The sequence below is a fragment of the Colius striatus genome, chromosome 5 (genome assembly GCF_028858725.1).
Source record: "Colius striatus isolate bColStr4 chromosome 5, bColStr4.1.hap1, whole genome shotgun sequence".
Taxonomy (NCBI): Eukaryota; Metazoa; Chordata; class Aves; order Coliiformes; family Coliidae; genus Colius; species Colius striatus.
The window spans coordinates 59,087,120-59,108,167 of record NC_084763.1 but is presented as its reverse complement, the minus strand read 5'-3'; the positions used below and the strand labels follow the sequence as shown (position 1 = coordinate 59,108,167).

The window sequence follows — 21,048 nt, the reverse complement described above, 5'->3', positions numbered from 1 at the left end:
TGTACCTGCCCTTGGCAAGACACGTAAGGTTAGTGCAAGAGATACAAAGAAACAAAGTATTTATTGTTAAAAGCTTTTCTAAGAATCACTCGTCATCATACAACGAAGAAGATACGGTGGCTACAGAGCACAGGGAGTCAGCCTGTCTGGCTGTCTGTCTCCCAACTCCTCCTTCCCCCCCCCGCCACTTGTTCACTCTAACAAAACCAAAGATGCAGTTTTTTAAAATGGAGTTCCTTTCTTCAGTAAGGTTGGAAAAGGTGTTTCTCACACAGGATCTGGCAGAACAGATACATCCTATTACACAACAGGGCACTTACGGAAAGGAGACCTCTTTCTTCAGGAAAAAAAGAGCCTTCTTTTCCCCCTCATGTCTTTGCACTGCCATAAAAGGGTTCTGAATGCCAAGAACACACTAAAAAGAGCCCCAGTAACCTGACTGGTGTTTTGGTAAAATCAGGAGCCCTAGGATATGCACCAATGTTGATACACCCACCAATATTTTCACCTGGCTTCCACAGGATACCTTCTAAACAATGTGGTGTAAAAAAGCTGCCAGCCAAAACAATGTCTGCCCTACAACTGCAAACAACACTGCCCTGGGGAACGACCCAGCCCGGTCCCTCACTCTGGGAGATGCTGTGACACCCTGTCTCCAGGTTACCTGCAGAACGTTTGGCTCTGTCCTGTGTGCCCACCACCCAGGCCATACACAGGCTGCCACTGCCTCACGTGGATGATGCCGTTTCCAATGGCACTCTGCACATTGTCCTCTGCTCTTACTGGCACTTCAGCGGCATTTTGCTCCGTCTCTTCATTCCCTGTCCCAGTGCTGTATTCTCTCTCTGTTACACGATCAAACATTTGATTTCGCTTTCATTCCTAAAAAACATGTGGTCTGAATCCCGACTCAAAGCCAACAGCATAAAAGACTGCTTCAAACCTGCCATATCAACGCTTCAGCTCCAAGGTGTATTTCCCTTCCATTCATACTCCAGGATTCTGTTTTAGCCCTTTCTAGTCTGATGCTGGATATTCTAATGCTCTCTATTACCAGCTATACATTAACTACTCCTACACACAGAATGTTTCTCTGCAGAATGCACAGACTTTGGGAGAAACCGAAGACCCCAAAGCTTCTTGTCATCTTCTATACAAACACAAAGACAACCATCCTGGCCTGAAAATGCATTTCTCATTCCCATTCCACCAAGATTATGTGCTTGTTCAGTACCACTGCCTCTCATTTTCATGTCCCCAAGCAGCATTTGGTCCAGCTCTTCCCGCTATCGCTCCATTATTTCTCTTCCAACATCATTTCTCTTTCTTGCAAACAAGCGAGCTCCTGGCTGCACTCCTGGAACAGAAGACAAGATTTCTCCCCATGTCTCTGCAGTAAAGGGCCCAAACTGCTTATGAACACATGAAAAAGGCCCCAAAGCAGCATACCCCAGTTTAACCAGAGGAAAGGTCCCTGACAGCCATTCCAGAGACTGTTTCTGACCAGTCTTTTTACATCCAGTAGGAATATGGACAGTGGATTGCCATCCTCAATGCCTGCTGTACTGTCTGACTCCTGCCTTCGCACGTGCGTACGCACACACACAGAGTGCAGCACTGGGGATGCTGTTGAGGACAGTGGGCAGCAACACCACATTTGCTTTGTTATTTTGCTCTGAAAGAGAGACCAGGAAACAGATCCGCCCAATTAATTCCAGAGAGAGACTCTATTAGCAGGCTGGATCCCGTTATGTTGCCAGCTGTGGCACAGGACTGAGAAGTCTGTATAAGTATCTGCCACTTCAATGGGAAAGTTCCCAAAGAGCAGAATTCCCTGGCACACGTCCTGCAGGCATCTATCCCGGTCCCATGCTCTTCTCGCATCCTTCCTTATCTTTCTCTGCTTTTCTTATTCCTGGAGACTGAATGCATCCCCTGAAAGTAGCTGCTCTGTTTATCACACACAGGAATGAGTTTTATACACTGGACAGCATGCACACAACTGACACAGCAGCGCAGGAGACACGGAAGCACGGCAGCAGATGCCCCCCACTGCCTTCCCTCATCACACCTGCTCGTAGTCCAACTAGTGGAGTCCTAAAGTAAGTAAGATATCAAGTCATTCACTGTCCGTCATTCACCATACTCAGTTTAAGACTGCAGGATCTCACATTTTACTGTGTTTTAACACCAAAAAGAGTTCCAAACGAAGCCATTCCCGGCAAAGGCCGCAGGCAAAGAGGCACAGCTCTGCCCTTCCTCACGCCAACAGCTCTGCACCACGGTGCTGCCACCACATGACTGCCATCAAATCTAAACTTTCCAACACACCTCTGAACACAATGGACAGAGTAAAAGCTGTGGCACCGTTAGTGTGAAAGCAGAGGTGTTAAATAAAGGAGTGGAAGAGAAGACGACCTCTTCTGTGACCGAACAGAAGAAACTTAAGTTCAAGAAATAAATCTGGAAAGAAGAACGATGACACAGCAAAATGTATCCCTCAGAAGGGCTGCCTCCCTTCCGTGCCACCTCTGAGCTTGATTCTCTTTCCAAGAACGTGAAAGAAAGGAGATGAAAAAGAGTAACCTAGAAAAGAATTTTCAGTGCGACATCATTTGGCAGCTGCGTTTTGGACCAGAAAACACATTGGGCCATTAATGACAAACTAATCTGTGTGCCACAGAAAGCGAGGGGGGTGGGATTTAGTGGAGGTGCCCCTGCTTCTGAGTACATTTGGTACAAATTCCCATATTCTGCATCTGTCATATGTTTACAAAGAACAGGGTTTCCAAGGGATACGTTCCCTGTGCTGCTCAAGGCTGCATCCCACACAGCCAGGATGCCGTCACATCTGGGGGAACCGAAACACTCGGAGCGAGTGGCAGCTCACCTATGACCAAAATGTGACACCCATCCGGGGACTGTGGTCGTATCTTGAACTAGAGAGAAAACTGCCACATTATATTGAAGTTCAGCTTCCTGGATTCTGCACCAGCTTCACAATTAGAGAAGTTCTTTCCAGTGCTGAACCCTCTGGCATGCAGAGAAACACCGAAGACCTCTCGTATTCCGCGTATCCCTGTTGTTAACACCTGCTGTGTTCCAGGCAGGTTTCACAAGGCCTCATTTTCTCAGAATTCCTCATTTCTTGCTTCAGCCTAAGGATGCCTAAGAAGCTCTTACCCCAGGGGTGCTTTTCTTCCTCTCAGTACAGAATGTTGATCATAGCCATCTAGTGATATGTAATTCAGTCTACCTTTCGCTGCAGGGGCAAAGAAAAGAGGAAGTAGCAGAGTTTGCAGAAGAGATGTTCTAACTATAAGTCTTTCTTCAAGAGGGGCTCTTCACTCCAGGAATGAAAATCCTCCTATGTGTTCTTTCACGCGGTCAGATGGCCTTTTGCACTGCTCCAGCTGGAATAAAAACTCTATTCAGGAATACAAAGCACTCCACACCTGTGAGAAAGACTGTCTCGGCCGATTCCAGAGAAGTTACCGTTTGAGACTCTCGGGTAACACAGGATGAGAACTGCATTTATTTTTCTAAGTCTGTAGTCTCCTACAACACCTATCTCAGCCTCCCCCATCGATGCCACCCACAATTCTATGCATAGCCCATTAGCATTTGCTGTGTAGTGTCTGAGCTTTCCAGTAAAACTTAAATGATGCACGTTGATGAATGAGCCTTTAATCTTCTTCAATGATGACACGTGCATGGTGCCGTGTCTGGCCCGGAATGGTCTGAGACACCCTCAAACCATGGGCGAGACTTTCAAGGGTCACTCAAAAGCTGGTGTTCTGACTGGAGTGTTGATGGTACATCCGCATCCGGTCAGGAAGCAGGTCCGTGTGTAACAGTGAGCTAAGTAACACTGAAAAGTCCACTGGTTTGGTGGTCTGGATGCCAACGGGATCTCCGAGCGGTGCTTATGTGTTGCGCACTCCCAGAGACTGTTCCAGTTCCTGCCGGCGCTGCTGGATCTGAAAGAAAGAGAGAAACCATACAGCTCAGCACGTTCCATCGTTCAGGTGCAGGAAGGTTCCTTTATAAGCCAGCAGCCCGGATGATTCCTTCATACCTTGCAGTAGAAATATCTGCTCACAGCCTCCTGAGACCATGGCTCATGGTAAAATTCAGCTCTGCGCTCCTCCTCTGGGTTTCCAACTACATCGGTCATCACCTGTTACAAAAACGGAAACATTTCTCACTGTAGAGAAACGTTCAGATTTACCTGCAGTCAAAATTTATCTGCATTGCTACTACAGAAGTGTTCGGGACTGTCCTCTAAGCCCAAGGCAAACGGACCGGCAATTGCACGTGTGCTTGCTACCAAAACGGGAGACAGAGAGGGACTTTTTAGTGGGGCCTGTAGTGACAGGAAGTGGCACAATAGCTTTAAACTGAAAGAGGGTAGGTTTAGATTAGATGTAAGGATGACTGATGCTGAGGCCCTGGTACAGGTTGCTCAGAGAGGCTGTAGGTGCCTCATCCCTGGGAGTGTTCAAGGGCAGGTTGGATGGCACTTGGAGCAACCCGGACTGGTGGAAGGTGTCCCTGCCTGTGGCAGGGGGTTGGACTGGATGAGCTTTGAATACAATATAAATAACAATGATCGTAATCTTAACAGTGGATTTTTGGGAGACTGACTAACAAACTAGACATTCATAATTGAAACACACCATGATTTTGTTAAAATAATGTCCCGCATTCATTAATACAACTGGTTTTGAGGCATTCGAGTTAAAGGCAGAAAGTGAGAACAAATCATTCATTATTGCTGGCAAACAACTGAACTTCTTTACGTTGCATTTCTCGGCTATCTCAAAGCTAAGCTCAAGGGCAGATGATATTTAATCTGCCTGTATCTTAAATAAGATTAACTTATCAACTAACAAAGCACTCAAACTGTGTTACAGTACTAAAGGATGCTGCTGCTGAATGTTATATAGCTATCATTTTATGGAGTACACAAACAGCCCTGCACGTCTATCTTACTGTCTGCCCACAAATTCACCCACATTGAGCACCGCTGTTCCCCTGGAAGTGGAATGCAGACTAAACAGGCTTCCCTGCACACTGTATGCTCTGAGGCTGCAGTATTACACTCATTGTCTCCTTACACCAATCTTCCATCCCAGAAGTTTTAGCCATATGCTCTATACGCATTTAGATTAAATTCTTACATTCTGGTTCCACCATTCATTCTTCTTCAAATCTCAGCTCACCTTAAGATCCCTGCTCTGGGACCGGAGAAGGTCTTGGATGTATCCTTTGGGATCTTTAGAGAAGCTCAGCATGAAATCACGTTGTATTTTTAACTGATTTATCGATTCAATTGTCTCATGAATCTGACAGAAAAAAAGCAAAGCAGATGTTACTTAATTCCTCCCATGCTCCAGAGACAATGAGGTCAGCCCCATTGGCATCTTTGTACTTCTTGTAATGTACAAAGGTGACAGTTCTACACCACAGACTTGTGCAAGTTCCCGTGGCTTTTCCCCTTCCAGGAGGAAATTAACTGTCACCCGATAACTGAATTTTGGCTTCACTTGTAGTTCTGTGTGTTGGGTTTGTACAGAGCCATTTTTGGTAACAGGGGAGGGCTGCAGTGGTGCCTCTGTAAGAAGTTGCTCAGAACTTCCCTGGCTTCTCTGGCCAAGGCCAGGCCAAACAGGCACCACTGCCACAGCTGTTTCAGAAGGGAAAGTCTGCAGCGGGAGGGAGTGAGCAGCTGCATGGTGTTTTGCTCCCAGCTTAAACCCCAACACTCTGTGTACGCAGGACTCTTCTTCCCCTCTTGCGCTGGACCGCTGGATGGCATGCTATATGCAATACTGAAGAGCTAGGTCATGTCACTGCACAATGTAATAATTCCCTGTGTGTAATCAGTCTTTCTGCTAAGTCTGGGATTTGCCAGCAAAGGTGCTATATAAGTATGTCTTTGAACAGCACCTAGTGAAAGAAAGCAGCTATTCCCCTGGTTGTTCTTCATCATCATCATCATCATCTCTTTGATACCCTGTCGTGATCTTTAGTTTCTAGTAATTGCCCAATTGAGTCCATGTTAAATGAACTTACGTAACAGCCGAGACTTCTAGATCCCTTATGAGAAAGCCTGTTAAAGGCACAATGGCTGCACAAAGAAGAGAAGTCTGAACAATGAGAATAGGAGTACAGAAGTTTTACAGAAAATGAGTCATATCTTCGGAAATATGATTCAATAAATGAGCATTAACCAGCAGGGAAGAAGGAAGGGTCCAAAGAAAAGTCAAGGTCCTATCATCATCCTGGGTAACAAAATCAAGCATGATCAGCGGGAGGACAGTTAATGAATCATTTGCATGTACACACACAGAAAAGCAAACTTTTGCTACTCTGTTCCTCTAAAATTCTAGTTTAGATTGTAAATCTGTCTTGTTTCATTTCATATATACATCCATTTTGCCAAAACAGCTGATGTGGCCAAGCACACGGGAGCAAATAATCCTCCCCTGATCTGGCTGTGCTGCCAAGGCCAGTGGTGTAGGCATAACAACTGTACGGTGCGCTACCACGACAGAGCTTGTTGTCAACTTAAAATCATCCCTTATTTGGAAAAGCGATGTAGCTATGCTGGAGAGCAATGTGTTGGCATGCACTGAGCTCCCACTAGAGGACTCTGGCAGCACAGCAGTAAGTGGTTTGGACGGTAGCAGCAGTGACTCCGCTAACTTCTCTAACCACAGCTTGCTCTCTGCTGCAGTAAGTGCTCCTTACAGAGGTGACACAGACGTGGGAAAAGGGGAGCTGGACTGGAAACAGTAATCCTACCTGCCAGCCTGTATAGGCTGGGAACCAACTGGCCGAGCAGCAAACTGCTGAAAGTGCCGTTTCTCAAGAGCCATAAACCAGAAGCTGCTGCAGTTACCAGAATCCACGGGATTGCCAGTCTCCAACCCCCCCTTTAAAATCACACAAATACCCAAGTTTACCTCTAATACAAACAAATACGTTAAACAAGCAGCAACTGAGCCTGACCATATGTCTCATAAATCATCTCCAGTCCACTGTGTCACACCTCTTCTTCCCTTGCTCTGAGATGCCACTTTTGCTTATCCCCTAGCAAGCCAAATCACCCATTTAGACACGTGCCAAAAGGTGTCCCTGACATGAACCCCTATCATAGCCCACAGAGCTCACCACTGCTATAAGGCGGATGCTACTGTCTCAAGTGTGCACAGTCCTCTCTTGATGACACTGGAAACAACCCTGCCAAATCCAAGTGATTTTCCTGCCAGGCCATTTTCCATATTTGCACCTACTGCACAGAACTGTTCTGCACCTGTGCACCCACAAAACGCATCTGGAGCGTGAGATTCTCCTAGATTTGCGTTAGAGGAATTCATCAAGATATCGCTTCCTCTCAACAAACAGTTATAGCCAAACACTTGAGAAGATTCTTGAATGCCAGGAGACTCGTTATACTACCTGTGAAACTCTACTTCTGTCACCTCGACAACTGTGCCAGGCCCTGGATCAAATCCTAAGTGGGAAGAACATCCACCCCTGTTGTTCCCATTGCCTATGACTGGTCAATCCCTTGAAAGCACATCCAGTTGAGAAGGTCCTGTCTCAGAACATTACTGTCTTTGCTGTGTGACACACCAAACTCACACAAGGGCACACACTGAGTGTATGTGCCAGGGGATACTTTACTCCTGGGCTAGTACCTTGTTGTCCAGTGCTGTAATCTCCTGCTGGTTAGCTGTTGAGAGGAGAAAACTACTCATCTGTCCCTTTAATGGGTCTTCAACTTCTACATCTATATCATAACAAGCCGTCTTCTTCTGGTCATTGGGGTCAACACTATGGAGGGTAAAACAGAGGTTGTGAGAACACTGCAATGAATCAGCATAAGCATCCACCCAGCCCAGAATACACTCTGCTTAAGTCTGTTGCAGATGATGCAAGAAATGTTTTAGAACAGGGAATCTTTATATGCATTTCATAGAATCATAGAATGGTAGGGGTTGGAAGGGACCTTTAGAGATCATATAGTCCAATCCCCTGCAGAAGCAGGTCCACCTAGGTCAGGTCGTGTAGGAACATGTCCAGGCGGGTCTTGAAGACCGCCGAGGAAGGAGCCTCCACAACCCCTCTGGGCAGCCTGTGCCAGGGCTCCGTCACCCTCATGGTGAAATAGTTTTTTCTTATGTTTAAGTGGAACTCTTTGTGTTCCAGCTTCATCCCATTACCCCTTGTCCTGTTACTATCTACCATAGAAAAAAGGGATGTCCCAACCTCCTGACACCCACCCTTTAGATATTTATAAATGTTAATAAGATCACCCCTCAATCTCCTCTTCTCCAGACTAAACAGCCCCAGGTCCCGCAGCCTTTCCTCATATGAAAGATGTTCCAGTCCCCTGATCATCTTGGTGGCCCTGCGCTGGACTCTCTTCAGCACTTCCCTGTCCCTCTTGAGCTGAGGAGCCCAGAACTGGACACAGGACTCCAGATGAGGCCTCATCAGGGCAGAGTAGAGGGGGAGAAGAACCTCCCTTGACCCGCTGGCCACACTCTTCTTGATGCATCCCAGAATGCCATTGGCCTTCTTGGCCACGAGGGCACGTTGCTGGCTCGTATTTAGTTTATTGTTTGTGTATCTTCTCATCCTTCTTCAGGATGCAACTCAGACTTCTGAGATTAAGCTTTTGTCCAAATCATCGACTTTAACAGCTACTAATGGGCAGAGTCTTCATCTTCCTGAGATGTGTTACACCTCTGGCCTCCAAAGCAAGCCCCGCTGGTAAATATCACACTGGTGTGGTCTTTGCTTGACTGCATCTGCTTCAAGATAGGGTGAGTAGAACTGTTCACTACCGGTCAGGGTGTGAGCACATAAGGACATTTAATTTGGTTCCCAGGTCCAACTCGGGGTGTGGGCTTCTGAGGGACGTGCTGGGGCTGCTCAGGGATGTACCAGGTTCTATTTCTCTGTCTTTGTTATCTCCCCTTTGATTATATTGTTCTTGTTGTTGTGGCCATGATCACAAAGGAACTTGGGAAAGACTGAAATACCTTAGCAGCGAGGTTGCAATGCCCAAAAGTCTTGTTATCCATCCCCTGCCCCTGACACACACAGAGCTGTCACTTAAATCAGGAATGTGCTGGAAGTGCCCTAGATAGCCGAAAGCCACATTTCACCTGCTTCGCCAGAAACATATCTGTTTTGAGGAGGATGCCAGACATTCACCCTCTCGGTCAGAATGACTTTCTCTGAACCTAGGCACTCTTTACTGTAAACCTCCTGAGACCTGTGACTATCTGGCATTCTTAGAATAAGACTGACACCCAAACAGCTGACTGAATCCCAACAGAGCATTCATGGACCGGCTTCTCTCTTGGAAACCCTAATACTGTTGTACATTTTACATAATAAGTTGCTGATTAGAATGACTGATTACCCGCGATGTACAACATCATATCTCAATTCCCTTTTTTCCTCCCTTTAAGTGGATTCAAACTCTTTCCTCTCGCCTTAGGAAAGAAACCTGACCAAATCTTTCAACGGTATTCTCGTAAGGATAAAATTAAGAAGTTATTTTGCATAGTGCTGGAGAATTGGTGTAATTCTATTGAAAATAATTTGGCGTTACATTGATCAGAATGACCCAGAGCACAAACACACAACGATTTCTGAGGGACCCTCACAGAAGTTATACAATCTGGATTCCGGTCCCTGCTACTGTAGCTGTTTCTGTATTTTATGCAGTGAGTTTTGCACAGGAGCATGCTTAGGTGACTGATCAACATACCTGATGACGTGGTTTATCACTATAGGGTCTGGTGGCAGCAGCAGGTTCGTGAGTCTCTGGGGAATTTCAGAAAACTTTAGCCGTGGACAGTCAAAGATCTGGAACACAATTAAACATGTCACTCCTGTCCAGAAACTAAACTGCAGTTCAAGGAGAAAATAAGAAATCAACAGTTTGAAAGTAAGATGACTTTGAAAGCTGTACTTCTGGCTCCTTGTGCAGCATAAATTTTTGGTCACTCCTGTCCCTTTGAATTGCTGCTGTGCTCACAATCTGGGCTGGCTGACAGATGCACTACACAATGACAATTTCAGGTGTCCTACTTTTGATTTAGCCGCTGAAGGGCACGGGCCACTTTAACAGGACGTCAGAAGCAACTGCATCGGTAATGGGAGAGAAGCAAACGCTTCCTCTCTCACCGAGGGTTTGCAGCAGTGCATTGTAAAGAAAATGGGATTTTTAACCAGAGGAAATATAAAACCAGCTTGCTTTGGTTTTCCTTTCCAAGGCAGGTCTCCTGCAATATTTTGTGCTAAAGAAAAATACAAGCAAACAGTTTTGGATTTTGAAACCATTTGGGTATTTTTAACATAAAGGAAAGAAAAGTCCAAGTGGATTCCCTGATTTTTAACCAAAACATAAGCAAGCCTCTTGGGAGTGATCCACTCTCTTCCAATCAACTTAAAATATCCCAGCTTCTGCAAACAGTCTTTCTACTCAGAGGTGGATCCTTCTCCAACTCTCAAATCTGTTTGAAATGCCAGACTCACCTGCATCTAGCAATTCAGCCAGCTACTTTCTGAAGAGCAAGGAAGTAACCAAATTTACTGAGTCTGCAGCTCTCACTACTTCGGTTCCGAATTCTCACACCCGTTACAGATGACTGTGGAATTCCCACTGAAAATCTTTGCATACCGAGCTCCATCTAATCTGCTGTCCCCGGCAGCTCAACGCTGTTGTCCACCTGCTAATGTGGATGCCCAAGAGACGAAGGATTTAAGAAAGGAAAAGGGAGCAAGGACACACAATAGTGAGAGAAAGGGTGGGAGACCAGAAACTAAGGCTAGCAGAGTTTTCCTAAAGCTTCTCAAATTCCTAATTAACTGGAGTTAAGGGTCTAAACTTACAACCACTGGCTCTGCAAGCCTATGGGGCTACAGTAATTGGGGTGTGTGAGGTAACAGCATGGTATCATTTTTCAGCCGGTGCTGTATCGTGCTGTTAGACGCAATAACCAGGAGCGCACATCCACGTGGGATTCAGAAAAACTGGCACACCACGTGAGAAGTACTGGTATCTACAAGGGAATGCTAGAAACACTGACGTGCTACGTACTGCTGCCCTAAGGGAGCTGTGACTGCCAGCCATGACCATGACTTTGTTCCAGGAGTCACGTGCCTAAAACTACATAGACTACGAAAACATCATCAAACTGAAAGGCGGTTCCTAGACCGATTCCTTTGCCCTCCGTATCTCAATCTCAGAATCACAGAATGGTGGGGGTTGGAAGGGACCTCTAGAGATCATCTAGTCCAAACCTCCTTGCCAAAGCAGGTCCTACCTAGATCAAGTCTCAAGGGACCGTGTCCAGGCAGGTTTGGAAACCTCCCGAGAAGGAGCCTCTGCATCCTCCCTGGGCAGCCTGGGCCAGGGCTCCTTCACAGTAAAATAGTTCCTTCTTTATGTTGAAATGGAACTTTTTGTGTTTCAGCTACCTCTCATCACCTCTTGTCTTGTCACCAGATACGAAAGAAAAAAGTGCTGCCCCAATCTCCTGACATCCACCATTCAGATACTTGTAACTATTAATGAGCTCCCACCTCAGTCTCCTCTCCTCCAGAATAAACAGCCCCAGTTCCCACAGCCTTTCCTCAAAAGGAAGATGCTCCAGTCCCCTGATCATCTTGGTGGCCCTGCGCTGGCCTCTCTCCAGCAGTTCCCTGTCTCTCTTGAGCTGGGGAGCCTAAATCTAGACGCAATACTCCAGCATGAGGCCTCACGAGAGCAGAGGAGAGGGGGAGGAGAACCGCCTTTGTTAATTCTAGCGGTCGCTGTGAAAGACAAAAAGTCTTAACGTGCTACTTTCCAAACATCTTGCAGACCACTGAGGGTATTTTATACTCTAAAGCAGACTCTGGGAAAAACAGCTTTCCTAATTATATACCTTCTCTGTCTTCTGCCCTTTGATCTGCCAATCAGAGTCAGCAGATTATTTCACGTTTCTCAGCATAAAATATTGCATTGGAGTAAGAAAACCAAAACAAACCAGAAAATCAATACAGTGAAACATATCGAGAAAATCCTCCTCCCTGGTAAGGCCAAACTTACATAGAGCAATGAACCGCCAGAGGTGGGGTTTTGATAATGCCAGCACATGGAGAGGGAGCTTATTCTATCAGTTGCGGTGTGCTGAAAGCCTCTCAGTACTAAAGATACTGCAGATCATCATCACGAGAAGATAAAAATCACTAATTTTCTTTCCACATCCAGACAAAATTTACCTGCTGGAAGTACTTGTCGCAGTTAATGTATTCTTTATCGTGGGAGTCTTGCAGCTTGTTAGTTTTGATGTACTGCCAGAGAGCCTGGATGATGGCTGACCGGGTCTGCGTGTGTATCCCCAGCAAACGGGCTAATCGCGGGTCCAGCTTAAACTGCGGAGGCTGTCACCGAAAGACGAGATGGAGGTGGCAACAGAGAGAAAAGCAGACAGATATGAAGTTTCAGCTTTAATTCTCAGGGGAGTCTCTTCCTCAGGAGAAGCAGCCCACTCAACAGCAAAGACTGCACAAAGACCAGTTGCTCAGTTGCATACCACCGTAGGTGCTCTGGAAGAACTATGTCCAGGGTTAGAAAAAAAAGAGGAGCATCTCACATGTGCTATGCACACAGACTGTCACGTGCTTTAGATGATAACAACTTGCACGCAGGCTAGGGAAATAATTTTCCTTTTCAACACTGATGTACAAATTGACTTTAGGGAGTGAGGAAAGAGAATGAACAGCCCCCTTCCTCTGAACTACTGGAGGTTAACCACAGAAAGAGAGAATGAAGTCAGGATGACGCTTCTACTGCTGCTAATAACTGCTCAACTGCTTCACTTCAACAAAGTACCTTGGAACTCCGTTTTTCAGGCACGTTCATTCACACAATCCCGCCGCATACCCAAAAATTTACCCCACCGCAACTAGTCAATGCAATCTATTTCTTCTCCTGACCTCTGTGACACAACTCCTCAACCGCCTCCTTCTGCATCTCTACTACTGTACACTCCAGCGATAATTTGGTATTTTGTGCCCCTCAAGCGTGCACTCATACTCAAGTTTAATATTTGCCACGTTACTAGGCAAGGATTACCCTGTTGGGTGCCAGGTCACCCAAAGCTAGCTTTATAACAAATCCAGACTGAAGAATAAGAGAACATCTATTTTAATGCCTAAATTTGTAGTAACCGTGAGCATAACAAACATCATTATACTATCTTAACAATAAAGGTTCTAACTGGCTATATCAGCATTTCAGTTAGCTCACATACTCCGCAAAATCTGTACAATTTTCTCTCCGTTAACGTAAAACTGAGTGTCTTTATCCTAGACAGATGCTATTCGTGTGGACGGGAAAGAGAACGGCACGGAACAAGTTCTTTAAGTTACACAACCAAAATGTATCTGAGACTGAACTTCACTGAAAAGGGAGATTCCCATCCCAGCGGTGCATTTCTATCAGCTTCCCCGAGACAGCAATATTTCTTTCAGGGATGATTTCAGTCAGATTAGTGAGCTTCACAACTTCAAATCCCCATCACTGGAGCCAAGAAAGTAGAGACTATGGCAGTGCACATCCACAACTGTTCTGTGGAGCAGCTTAACTTTACAAAAGCTTAAAACGGTTTTAAACTGTGCCCAGGAACTTCTTTTATATTCTGTCCCAAGGCAGAAGAACCTAACTTTGCCTATTCCTTTTTTTGTTTGTTTGTTTCCTGTGACTGGAATCAGGGAACTGACGTAGAAGTAAACTTTGTTAGTTTTCAGATGTATCAGTTCCCTGACTCATTTTGTGGGCTGAACACAAACGCTACTAGTACAATGTCCAACAAAGCCTAAAAGTAATGGCACATCTAACCCTTGCAGTGCAATGCTCTCTGATGCAATCAGCATAACGTAATCAAAACTTAACAAACCAGGGAAGCTGTGTACTCTGCTCTGAAGAAAAGGCTGGTACAGCTACAGAGCTAGTTCAGGTACCACTGCCAAAAGCCACTCCTTTGATTTTCTGTGCAGGACCACACACATAGCCCAGGTACAACTTATCTGACTATTTTGTAAGAAGCCCAAGGTAGAAGTACACGTTCTTTCTGCAGGTGGACAATAAAAATATTCATTATCATCGTGCCAAGAACAATATTTTCCTAGAAACTTACTTCACGTGTCCCCTTTACATTTTAAGTAACCTGCAGCTTGCTATCTCTAATCTCAACAATCTATGTGATGTTCCGAGTTCAAGTATATTGGTTTTTGATGCACGCGACAAGACGAATTTGCACAATGTCCCAGTGGCTGTATTTTCCATGCCGGAAGCAGTGCACTGACCTGGTAGTCCAACATGAGGAGCAATGTGCACCGCACGCTGACATCTCCAGGCCTTTTCACCTGGAAGCCATCCGTTTCCTGGGTTGTGGGTGTTCTGTGCCACTGCCAAAGTTAAAAACAAGCAAGACGGTCAGTCCTTTTTCAATGGTGTCCATGGAGGTGCGTCTTACCCAGTACACCGTGTGAGAGTAAGACCAGTACAAACCTTCTGCAGATCTTGCCCTTTAAAACAACCAAGACACAACAATCCCCCTCCCCAAATCATTTCTCGCTCTGCCCTTCCCGCTCAGCTTCAACACACAGTCCGTTCTGCCGTTAGCATGCTTTACTTGTGAGGAAAGACGCACACAAACTTGTCAGTGTTTCTTACGTTCTGTTCTGAGGTGTGCAGTGCACCACTACCATCTCTGTTTTACAACCCATAGATTCTGAGAGTAAATATTCTTTAAATTAATAGAATTTTGAAAACTTTGAAAATTCCTTAAATGAGACAATGAATTCAAGGTAGCTTGAACGAGGTAGAGAATGAGCACGGAGTTCTTATCTGTGCTAGCGCTGGGTTTTTACGCATAGGGTGCAAGACCTTACCTCCACAAGATGGTTGTCAGGTCCATAAAGATCTTTGTCCAGCTCAATAACCAAACTCTTAAAAAAGGACGAAAACTTCCGTTTCTGTTTGCTGAGCTGCACAGACGGAAGGAACAGAAATGTTTAAGGCTGCATATATTGGCTTTTGTTCTAATCCTCCTTCTCAGGCTCTCCCTTGCTCTCGAGTATTAATTCCCCATGTAGACCACAGGTGTGTTCAACCAAATTAGTTTTCCCTCTGACAAATGCAGGGTAAGGTGCAAAAATCTCAACAGTGGTGGGAAGATTTTCCTGACTCTCTTAACATTATTGTGAACATAGCACCAGTGGGAGCAGATCCTGACGAGGCCACAGAGATGCCCTGAGGGCTGGAGCCCCTGTGCTGTGAGGACAGGCTCAAGGAGTTGGGGCTGTTTAGCGTGGAGCAGAGAAGGCTCCGGGGAGATCTTATAGCGGCCTTTCAATACTTACAGAGAGCTGGTAAGAAAGAAGGAGAAGGACTTTTTAGCAGGGCCTGTAGCGACAGGCCAAGCAACAATGGATTTAAACTGTAAGCGGGTAGGTTTAGATTACCTACAAGGAAGATTTTTATGTTAGGAAAACTTTCTTTACGCTGAGGGTGCTGAGGCCCTGGCACAGGTTGCCCAGAGAGGCTGTGGCTGCCCCATCCCCGGCAGTGTTCAAGGGCAGGTTGGATGGGGCTGGGAGCAACCCAGGCTGGCGGAAGGTGTCCCTGCCTGTAGCAAGGTGGGTTGACTACGTGATATTTGAAGGTCCCTCCTAATCGACACCATCCTGTTTTAACAGTTTTTTTGGAAGGGGAGGTGAATGATAATTTCTTGGCCCAAGGTATGACAGTAAATTTTACAGATCAATCATACACTAAGAAAATACACTTTCGCTTTCCATTCAATTATCGGTATTTTCTGTTTACTACACAGCTCATATTGTCTAAATTAAAAACTAGGAGGTCTACAATCGCACAATCCATCTTTCCATAGAATACAGTCCACAGGATTTCCATTAATTTCTTCTTATTTAATGCAGATAATCTTTAAGTAATACATTCTCCTTTGATTTACAATTTGTCGGTACCGGGGAAGCTATTTGGTTCCACTAAGGCATCTCTTTCTTAGTCAAAATATACGGCCTAATTTCTGAACTGAATTTTTCTAACTTCAGTTTCCCACTGTTGCGCCGTGTCACCCCCTCGTCTTCCGGCAAGATTCTGATTCTGATTCATGTATAGCTACCTCCAGACAGGCAGACATGCCTCCAAAGCCTTGCCCTCCTCGTCCACCTGTGTTCTCTATCTGCTTATCCTATCAAATACTTAGCTCGTGAAGTCTATTCAAATAGGTGGGACCTTTATTAGGAGAGTCCACCCTTCCCCAAGGAAAGTTAAATCCATCGCTAAGGTTTCTGAGGATTTCAAAATGATAAAACTTTTCTCCCGCCCTTGCTCTGACCATCCATACATCCTCTCCTCCTCACCAGGACTATGAACTCGTACTCTTCACAAGATGCAATGCCAGGTATAGACCTACTTATCACACCTCTGAAGACCTGAACCTCGATGCATCTTTGAAGAGAGTCATCTCAGCCCTGTTCTCGCCACCTCATCTGACTCGTCCTTTCTTTAAGTCTGCTCCACTTCCTGCTGCCCTTCCTACCCTCCCCAGCATTCCCATTGTGGCCTTATCCCTCACTCCACCTGGACACGCTGCCTTCCCAGTAGCCACAAGCCAACACTACCATTCAGAGATGTCACGTCTGAGCCGATATCCCCACCCCACAGGACAATCTCTAGATCCTTGCCAGCCCCAGTGAAGCACAGCTAAGTCGTACGTCATCCAGGAGCTTCCCCTCCACTCGCAGCTCCCACGAAGCAATGCTGCCGTCAGAGTCATCAGCATCGGACTTTGCAGGATTAAATGTGTTGGAGATGTAAAGTCTCAGCTTCCGCTTTTGCTGTTAAACAAATAGAGAAAAGAACAGGATACACCCAGTTTAAGTTTGAGACCTGAGGAAGCCACAGGAAAGGTGACAGTTACACATTTAGTAGAGGATCTGCACGTTTTGTACAACTGCATCAGGTTATTCAATATTTGTTTATGTGTAAGAAAATACACCAAAGAGGTGAATCTGACCCCTTCAAGAACCATTGGCTAAACAAACAGACTAAGTTTTGCTGTAAGTAGAGAAGAACAGGAGGCTGCAGGACCAAGCCCATCAGGGTATACATACTTCGGGATTAGATATCTGAGAAAACATCGTAAGAAAAGCATAAGGTGGTGCCTTTCCTGTCTAGATCCTAGATAGATAGCTAAGACTCAGACGCAAACCTCTTGCTATACATCTTCCATAGTTGCCTCAGTTCAGATTTGTAAATGGCAGTCACAAATACAGCTAATGCTGCAAATTACACACTGAGTGCATCTCTGCCCATCTTCATCCTATCATCCTGCAGAGACTGGTAATAGTCTTCCTACAGACACAAATCCAAACACACCTTGCTGCCTCACCTTCCTCCGTAACTGCCTGTCACCCTAATTAAACCTGTTGCGGCTCCAACTTGCTGTGACACCTGAATGGAGAAGGGCACTGTGTTTCGTCCCTAATCCCTAACAGATGTTCAAGTCTGTGAGAGACACGCTCACGCCTACCTGTTGTCATTTTTACAGGCTATCTAAGGTTTCCCAGTCACTGTATTGGCCACAGGCTATGCTATTTTTCAGTGCCCACTCCTGTGCACCGTGAGGAAAACCTGACATTAACTCGGATGCGTGGATTCCAGAAGAAATATTACCAAAAATTTCTTTGAGACTCTAACCTCAAATATTTGTTTATAATGTAATGACAAAAAAAGGCTACAATTGTCAAGTTGGTGTAATAAAAACAATCTTCACACAACGTAAGAAAGGAGCAGTCGCACACAGCTTTCACACTCACACACACAGACATTGAGGGGAGAGGGAGAACTAAAACTCTGACGTGGCACAGAGATAGAGACGTTTGGCTGAGAAGGAACACGCAAGTTACCACATTTTCCAAATCTAGAGGGGACAGTGACTGAAAAGTTTGATGGAAACAGCATGCACTGACAGGGAACAAGATATTCAAAATTGCCAAGGGTCTAGAAAATTACAGGTTGACACACTTAAGAACAAGCAGATATGTAGAAAAATATTCATGGAAATCCATTCTTCCTCCATCCTTTCCTACAGGATTTATGTTGCCAAAGTGTTCTTTCATTATATAAAATGTTGGGGGTTTTAATGCCCCAGAATCTCTATTTGGCGTGGATGACTTGTGGAGGACTTCGCATTTTCTAAATCCACAACTCTTCAAATTAACTTGCGCCTCTTATGCACCATTCCTGAATTACATCACACCTCCGTTATTTGCAAAACTGTGTTTGTACACACAAGAGCTTTTTTCTTAACAGCTCCTCCTGGATACCCTACTGATATTTCAGGTCTTGCATCACACGTTCCATTTCTTTTTCTTTTGGTTTCCAAAGACATTATCTCCCTTCCCCCAGACATGGACTGTGTCTGTTTCCTCTAGAATCTGATTTTTCATCACTAAGATCATCCTCTGCAATAACAACTTTATTCAAATTTGAACGGTTTAGCTGCCTTCCTTTCTCCAAGCTCTCAGGCCGCAGCTGCCTTGTTGAGTCCGCCTAAAATCAAGTCAGTATCAACACCTAACTCCACTGTGAAATAAAAAATACCTCTCCTTGATACTGTCCACCGTTTCCTTTTGCAAAACCCTTCTAATTTTCCTTTCAGGTCATGGCCAAGCCAAATGCAGCTTACACTTCCTGAACCGGTCTCCTGCTGGGTTCCCTATTCTTTCCGTGCTCTGCCACAGTTAGAGTCCGTGTATCGTTTGTTTGTTTCTCCCACGTCTCTCTTTAACTTACAGTGTATTCTCATACACGACAAATTGCCTTTCTCAAATTTAATCCTTTCCTCACTGGTAACCCCTATAAGTCGGCCTACTTCTTCCACACTGTCATCAGAAAGCAACTTTGAATATTTATGAATTAAAATCTTAAGTAATGGCTCTCTCTAAAGTTATCTTTTGTCCTGCTTTTTACATGTCTTGATTCTAGATCAAGACATGTAAAAACACTTAGCCTTTGACTACTATCTGATAGACACTGCTGGCAACCTTACGGTGAAGCACCATGGAATGCTGAGCCTTCAGTCTCTGCTAAGCAAAGAGTTCTATCCAACAAGCAAAATGTGTAACCTGCACCTTAGGGGCTGTCTTCAAACTTTGTCCCAGATGGTACTGCAAATTTGCAACACTGTTAAGGTACTGATTATCTCCCAAATGGCACCACAGGAAAGATCCTTGCTTCTTATTCACCAGGAAATCGGTCAAATAGGGCAACTGCACCCAAAGCAGGAAATTTAGTAAAATATGCAAGTACCATGAACACTAAAAGGAACTGCCCAATATTTACCGAGTTCAAAATTGCATGGACACATCAAAAACACCCACGGCCAGTTCTATAAAAACTTCAACACAAAAACCCCAAAACACAAAACCCACAAGCTACGGGAAAGTCAAACAAAAAAGTTGTAGAGGAATAAAACAGAGAACGGTATGCACAATAGCCTGTAAAATCAGTCAGTGGTTGCGTACTATACTCTCTCTGGAATAGAATCAGGAAGTGTATACTGATGAGTGGTAAGAAGCAGTCCGAAGTTCTCACTCTACAGTGACTGGGACGACTGACTGTCTTTACCAAAGAAAAAAGAACGTTAAAGAACCTAAAAGACGTATTTAAAATATGGGCTGATCTAAAGGACGATAGCTGTTTGCATTTTCCTTATCACACAATGCAAAAAGCAGAGCACATAAAATTATGCCACAAGACCATAAATTCAAGCTTGATCAACGGAAGTATGTCATTACGCTACGCAAAGCATAATGAACCACAGTTAACCTGTAGAACTAACTGTCACAGAACACAGATTGAGAACGTGAGGGGTTTTAATCCAGAAGAGACTTTATTGTCCAGTTCAATTTCCTGTGCAACACAGGCTCTAATCCTTCATCAAATAGGGCAGCTGTTATTAAAGGCCATCCAGTGTTGACTTAAGGACTTGACAAAAAGAACAACCTATTACTTCTCTGATATCTTGCTCTAGTGGCTGTAAATATGCACGTTAATCAGTCTCAGCCAGTCTATTTTTGAACTACCAGCTGTTGGTCCAAAGACAAAAGCTCTTAAAAAAAAACCCCACCAACACCCAGGACAGGGGCTGGAGTGGCTATGTTCTGTACAGGTCCCAGCAACAGATAGTCGTAACAACAGATGGGAATCTAAAAAGATGTCGGACCTTTCTGTGTCTTAATATAAACTGATCTCTGATTGCTGGAATTTAAGTGGAACTGCTACCTGGGTTTCTGGCACCTTCCTATTAAGTATTTAGCGCTGGAACACAGTACCTTGAGAAGCTGTGGAGTCTCCCACCTTGGAGACGTTCAAAATCTGCCTGGACGAGGTCCTGGGCATCCAGCTCTAGGTGGCCCTGCCTGACCAGGGGAGTTGGACAAAGTGACCTCCAGAGCTGCCTTCCAATCTCAAGCAATCTGTGATCCCATTACTGGTCATTATCGGCAAAGACACCGATCCACATCATTCCTGTTCCCACTGAATGTGGGAGAGGGAGAGTGATTATGCAAGGTTTAACCGTGCTCTTATCAAACACTTAATCTAGTCTCAGAGAGGTTACCAATGCACACGTACTTTCACTGTTTATGTCAAGGCTGATGGACTATTTGCCCGGTGCCTTGATTCAGTCCTACCCAGTTAAAAGCAGTGCAGTACAGTAAGGCTGAAGGAACGGTCTCTTACAGCAACTCTCCAGGCGAGCCAACCAGCAATGCAGTAACACACCTTAGTGCGGTCTCATTGGTAATCCCATCCCCTCGATAACGTGTAAGAACCCCCAGATTAGTCTAGAGAAGACAACCTGGGAACTCCTAGTGCCAAATTCAGGGGTGTGCAAAAGGAGGCAGACTCACCTAAAGCCCCTGACTCTGAGGCGA

The 21,048-nt window shown here is 45.1% G+C and overlaps 1 protein-coding gene across 4 annotated transcripts in view; it reads right to left on the bottom strand.

The window, feature by feature from the left end:
* Nucleotides 1-84: 84 nt before the first annotated feature.
* Nucleotides 85-21,048, bottom strand: part of SMARCD3 (SWI/SNF related, matrix associated, actin dependent regulator of chromatin, subfamily d, member 3) — a 65,920-nt gene continuing 44,956 nt past the window's right edge. For all 4 annotated transcript variants that reach the window (XM_061996979.1, XM_061996980.1, XM_061996978.1 and 1 more), the window contains 9 exons: nt 16,822-16,944; nt 14,974-15,069; nt 14,386-14,487; nt 12,298-12,459; nt 9,797-9,894; nt 7,710-7,845; nt 5,226-5,348; nt 4,079-4,180; nt 85-3,980 (listed from right to left, as the gene is read on the bottom strand). In XM_061996979.1, the coding sequence (XP_061852963.1) occupies nt 3,927-3,980; nt 4,079-4,180; nt 5,226-5,348; nt 7,710-7,845; nt 9,797-9,894; nt 12,298-12,459; nt 14,386-14,487; nt 14,974-15,069; nt 16,822-16,944 (996 nt within the window). In that variant the 3' untranslated portion in view covers nt 85-3,926. The remainder of the gene's footprint in view (nt 3,981-4,078; nt 4,181-5,225; nt 5,349-7,709; nt 7,846-9,796; nt 9,895-12,297; nt 12,460-14,385; nt 14,488-14,973; nt 15,070-16,821; nt 16,945-21,048) is intronic.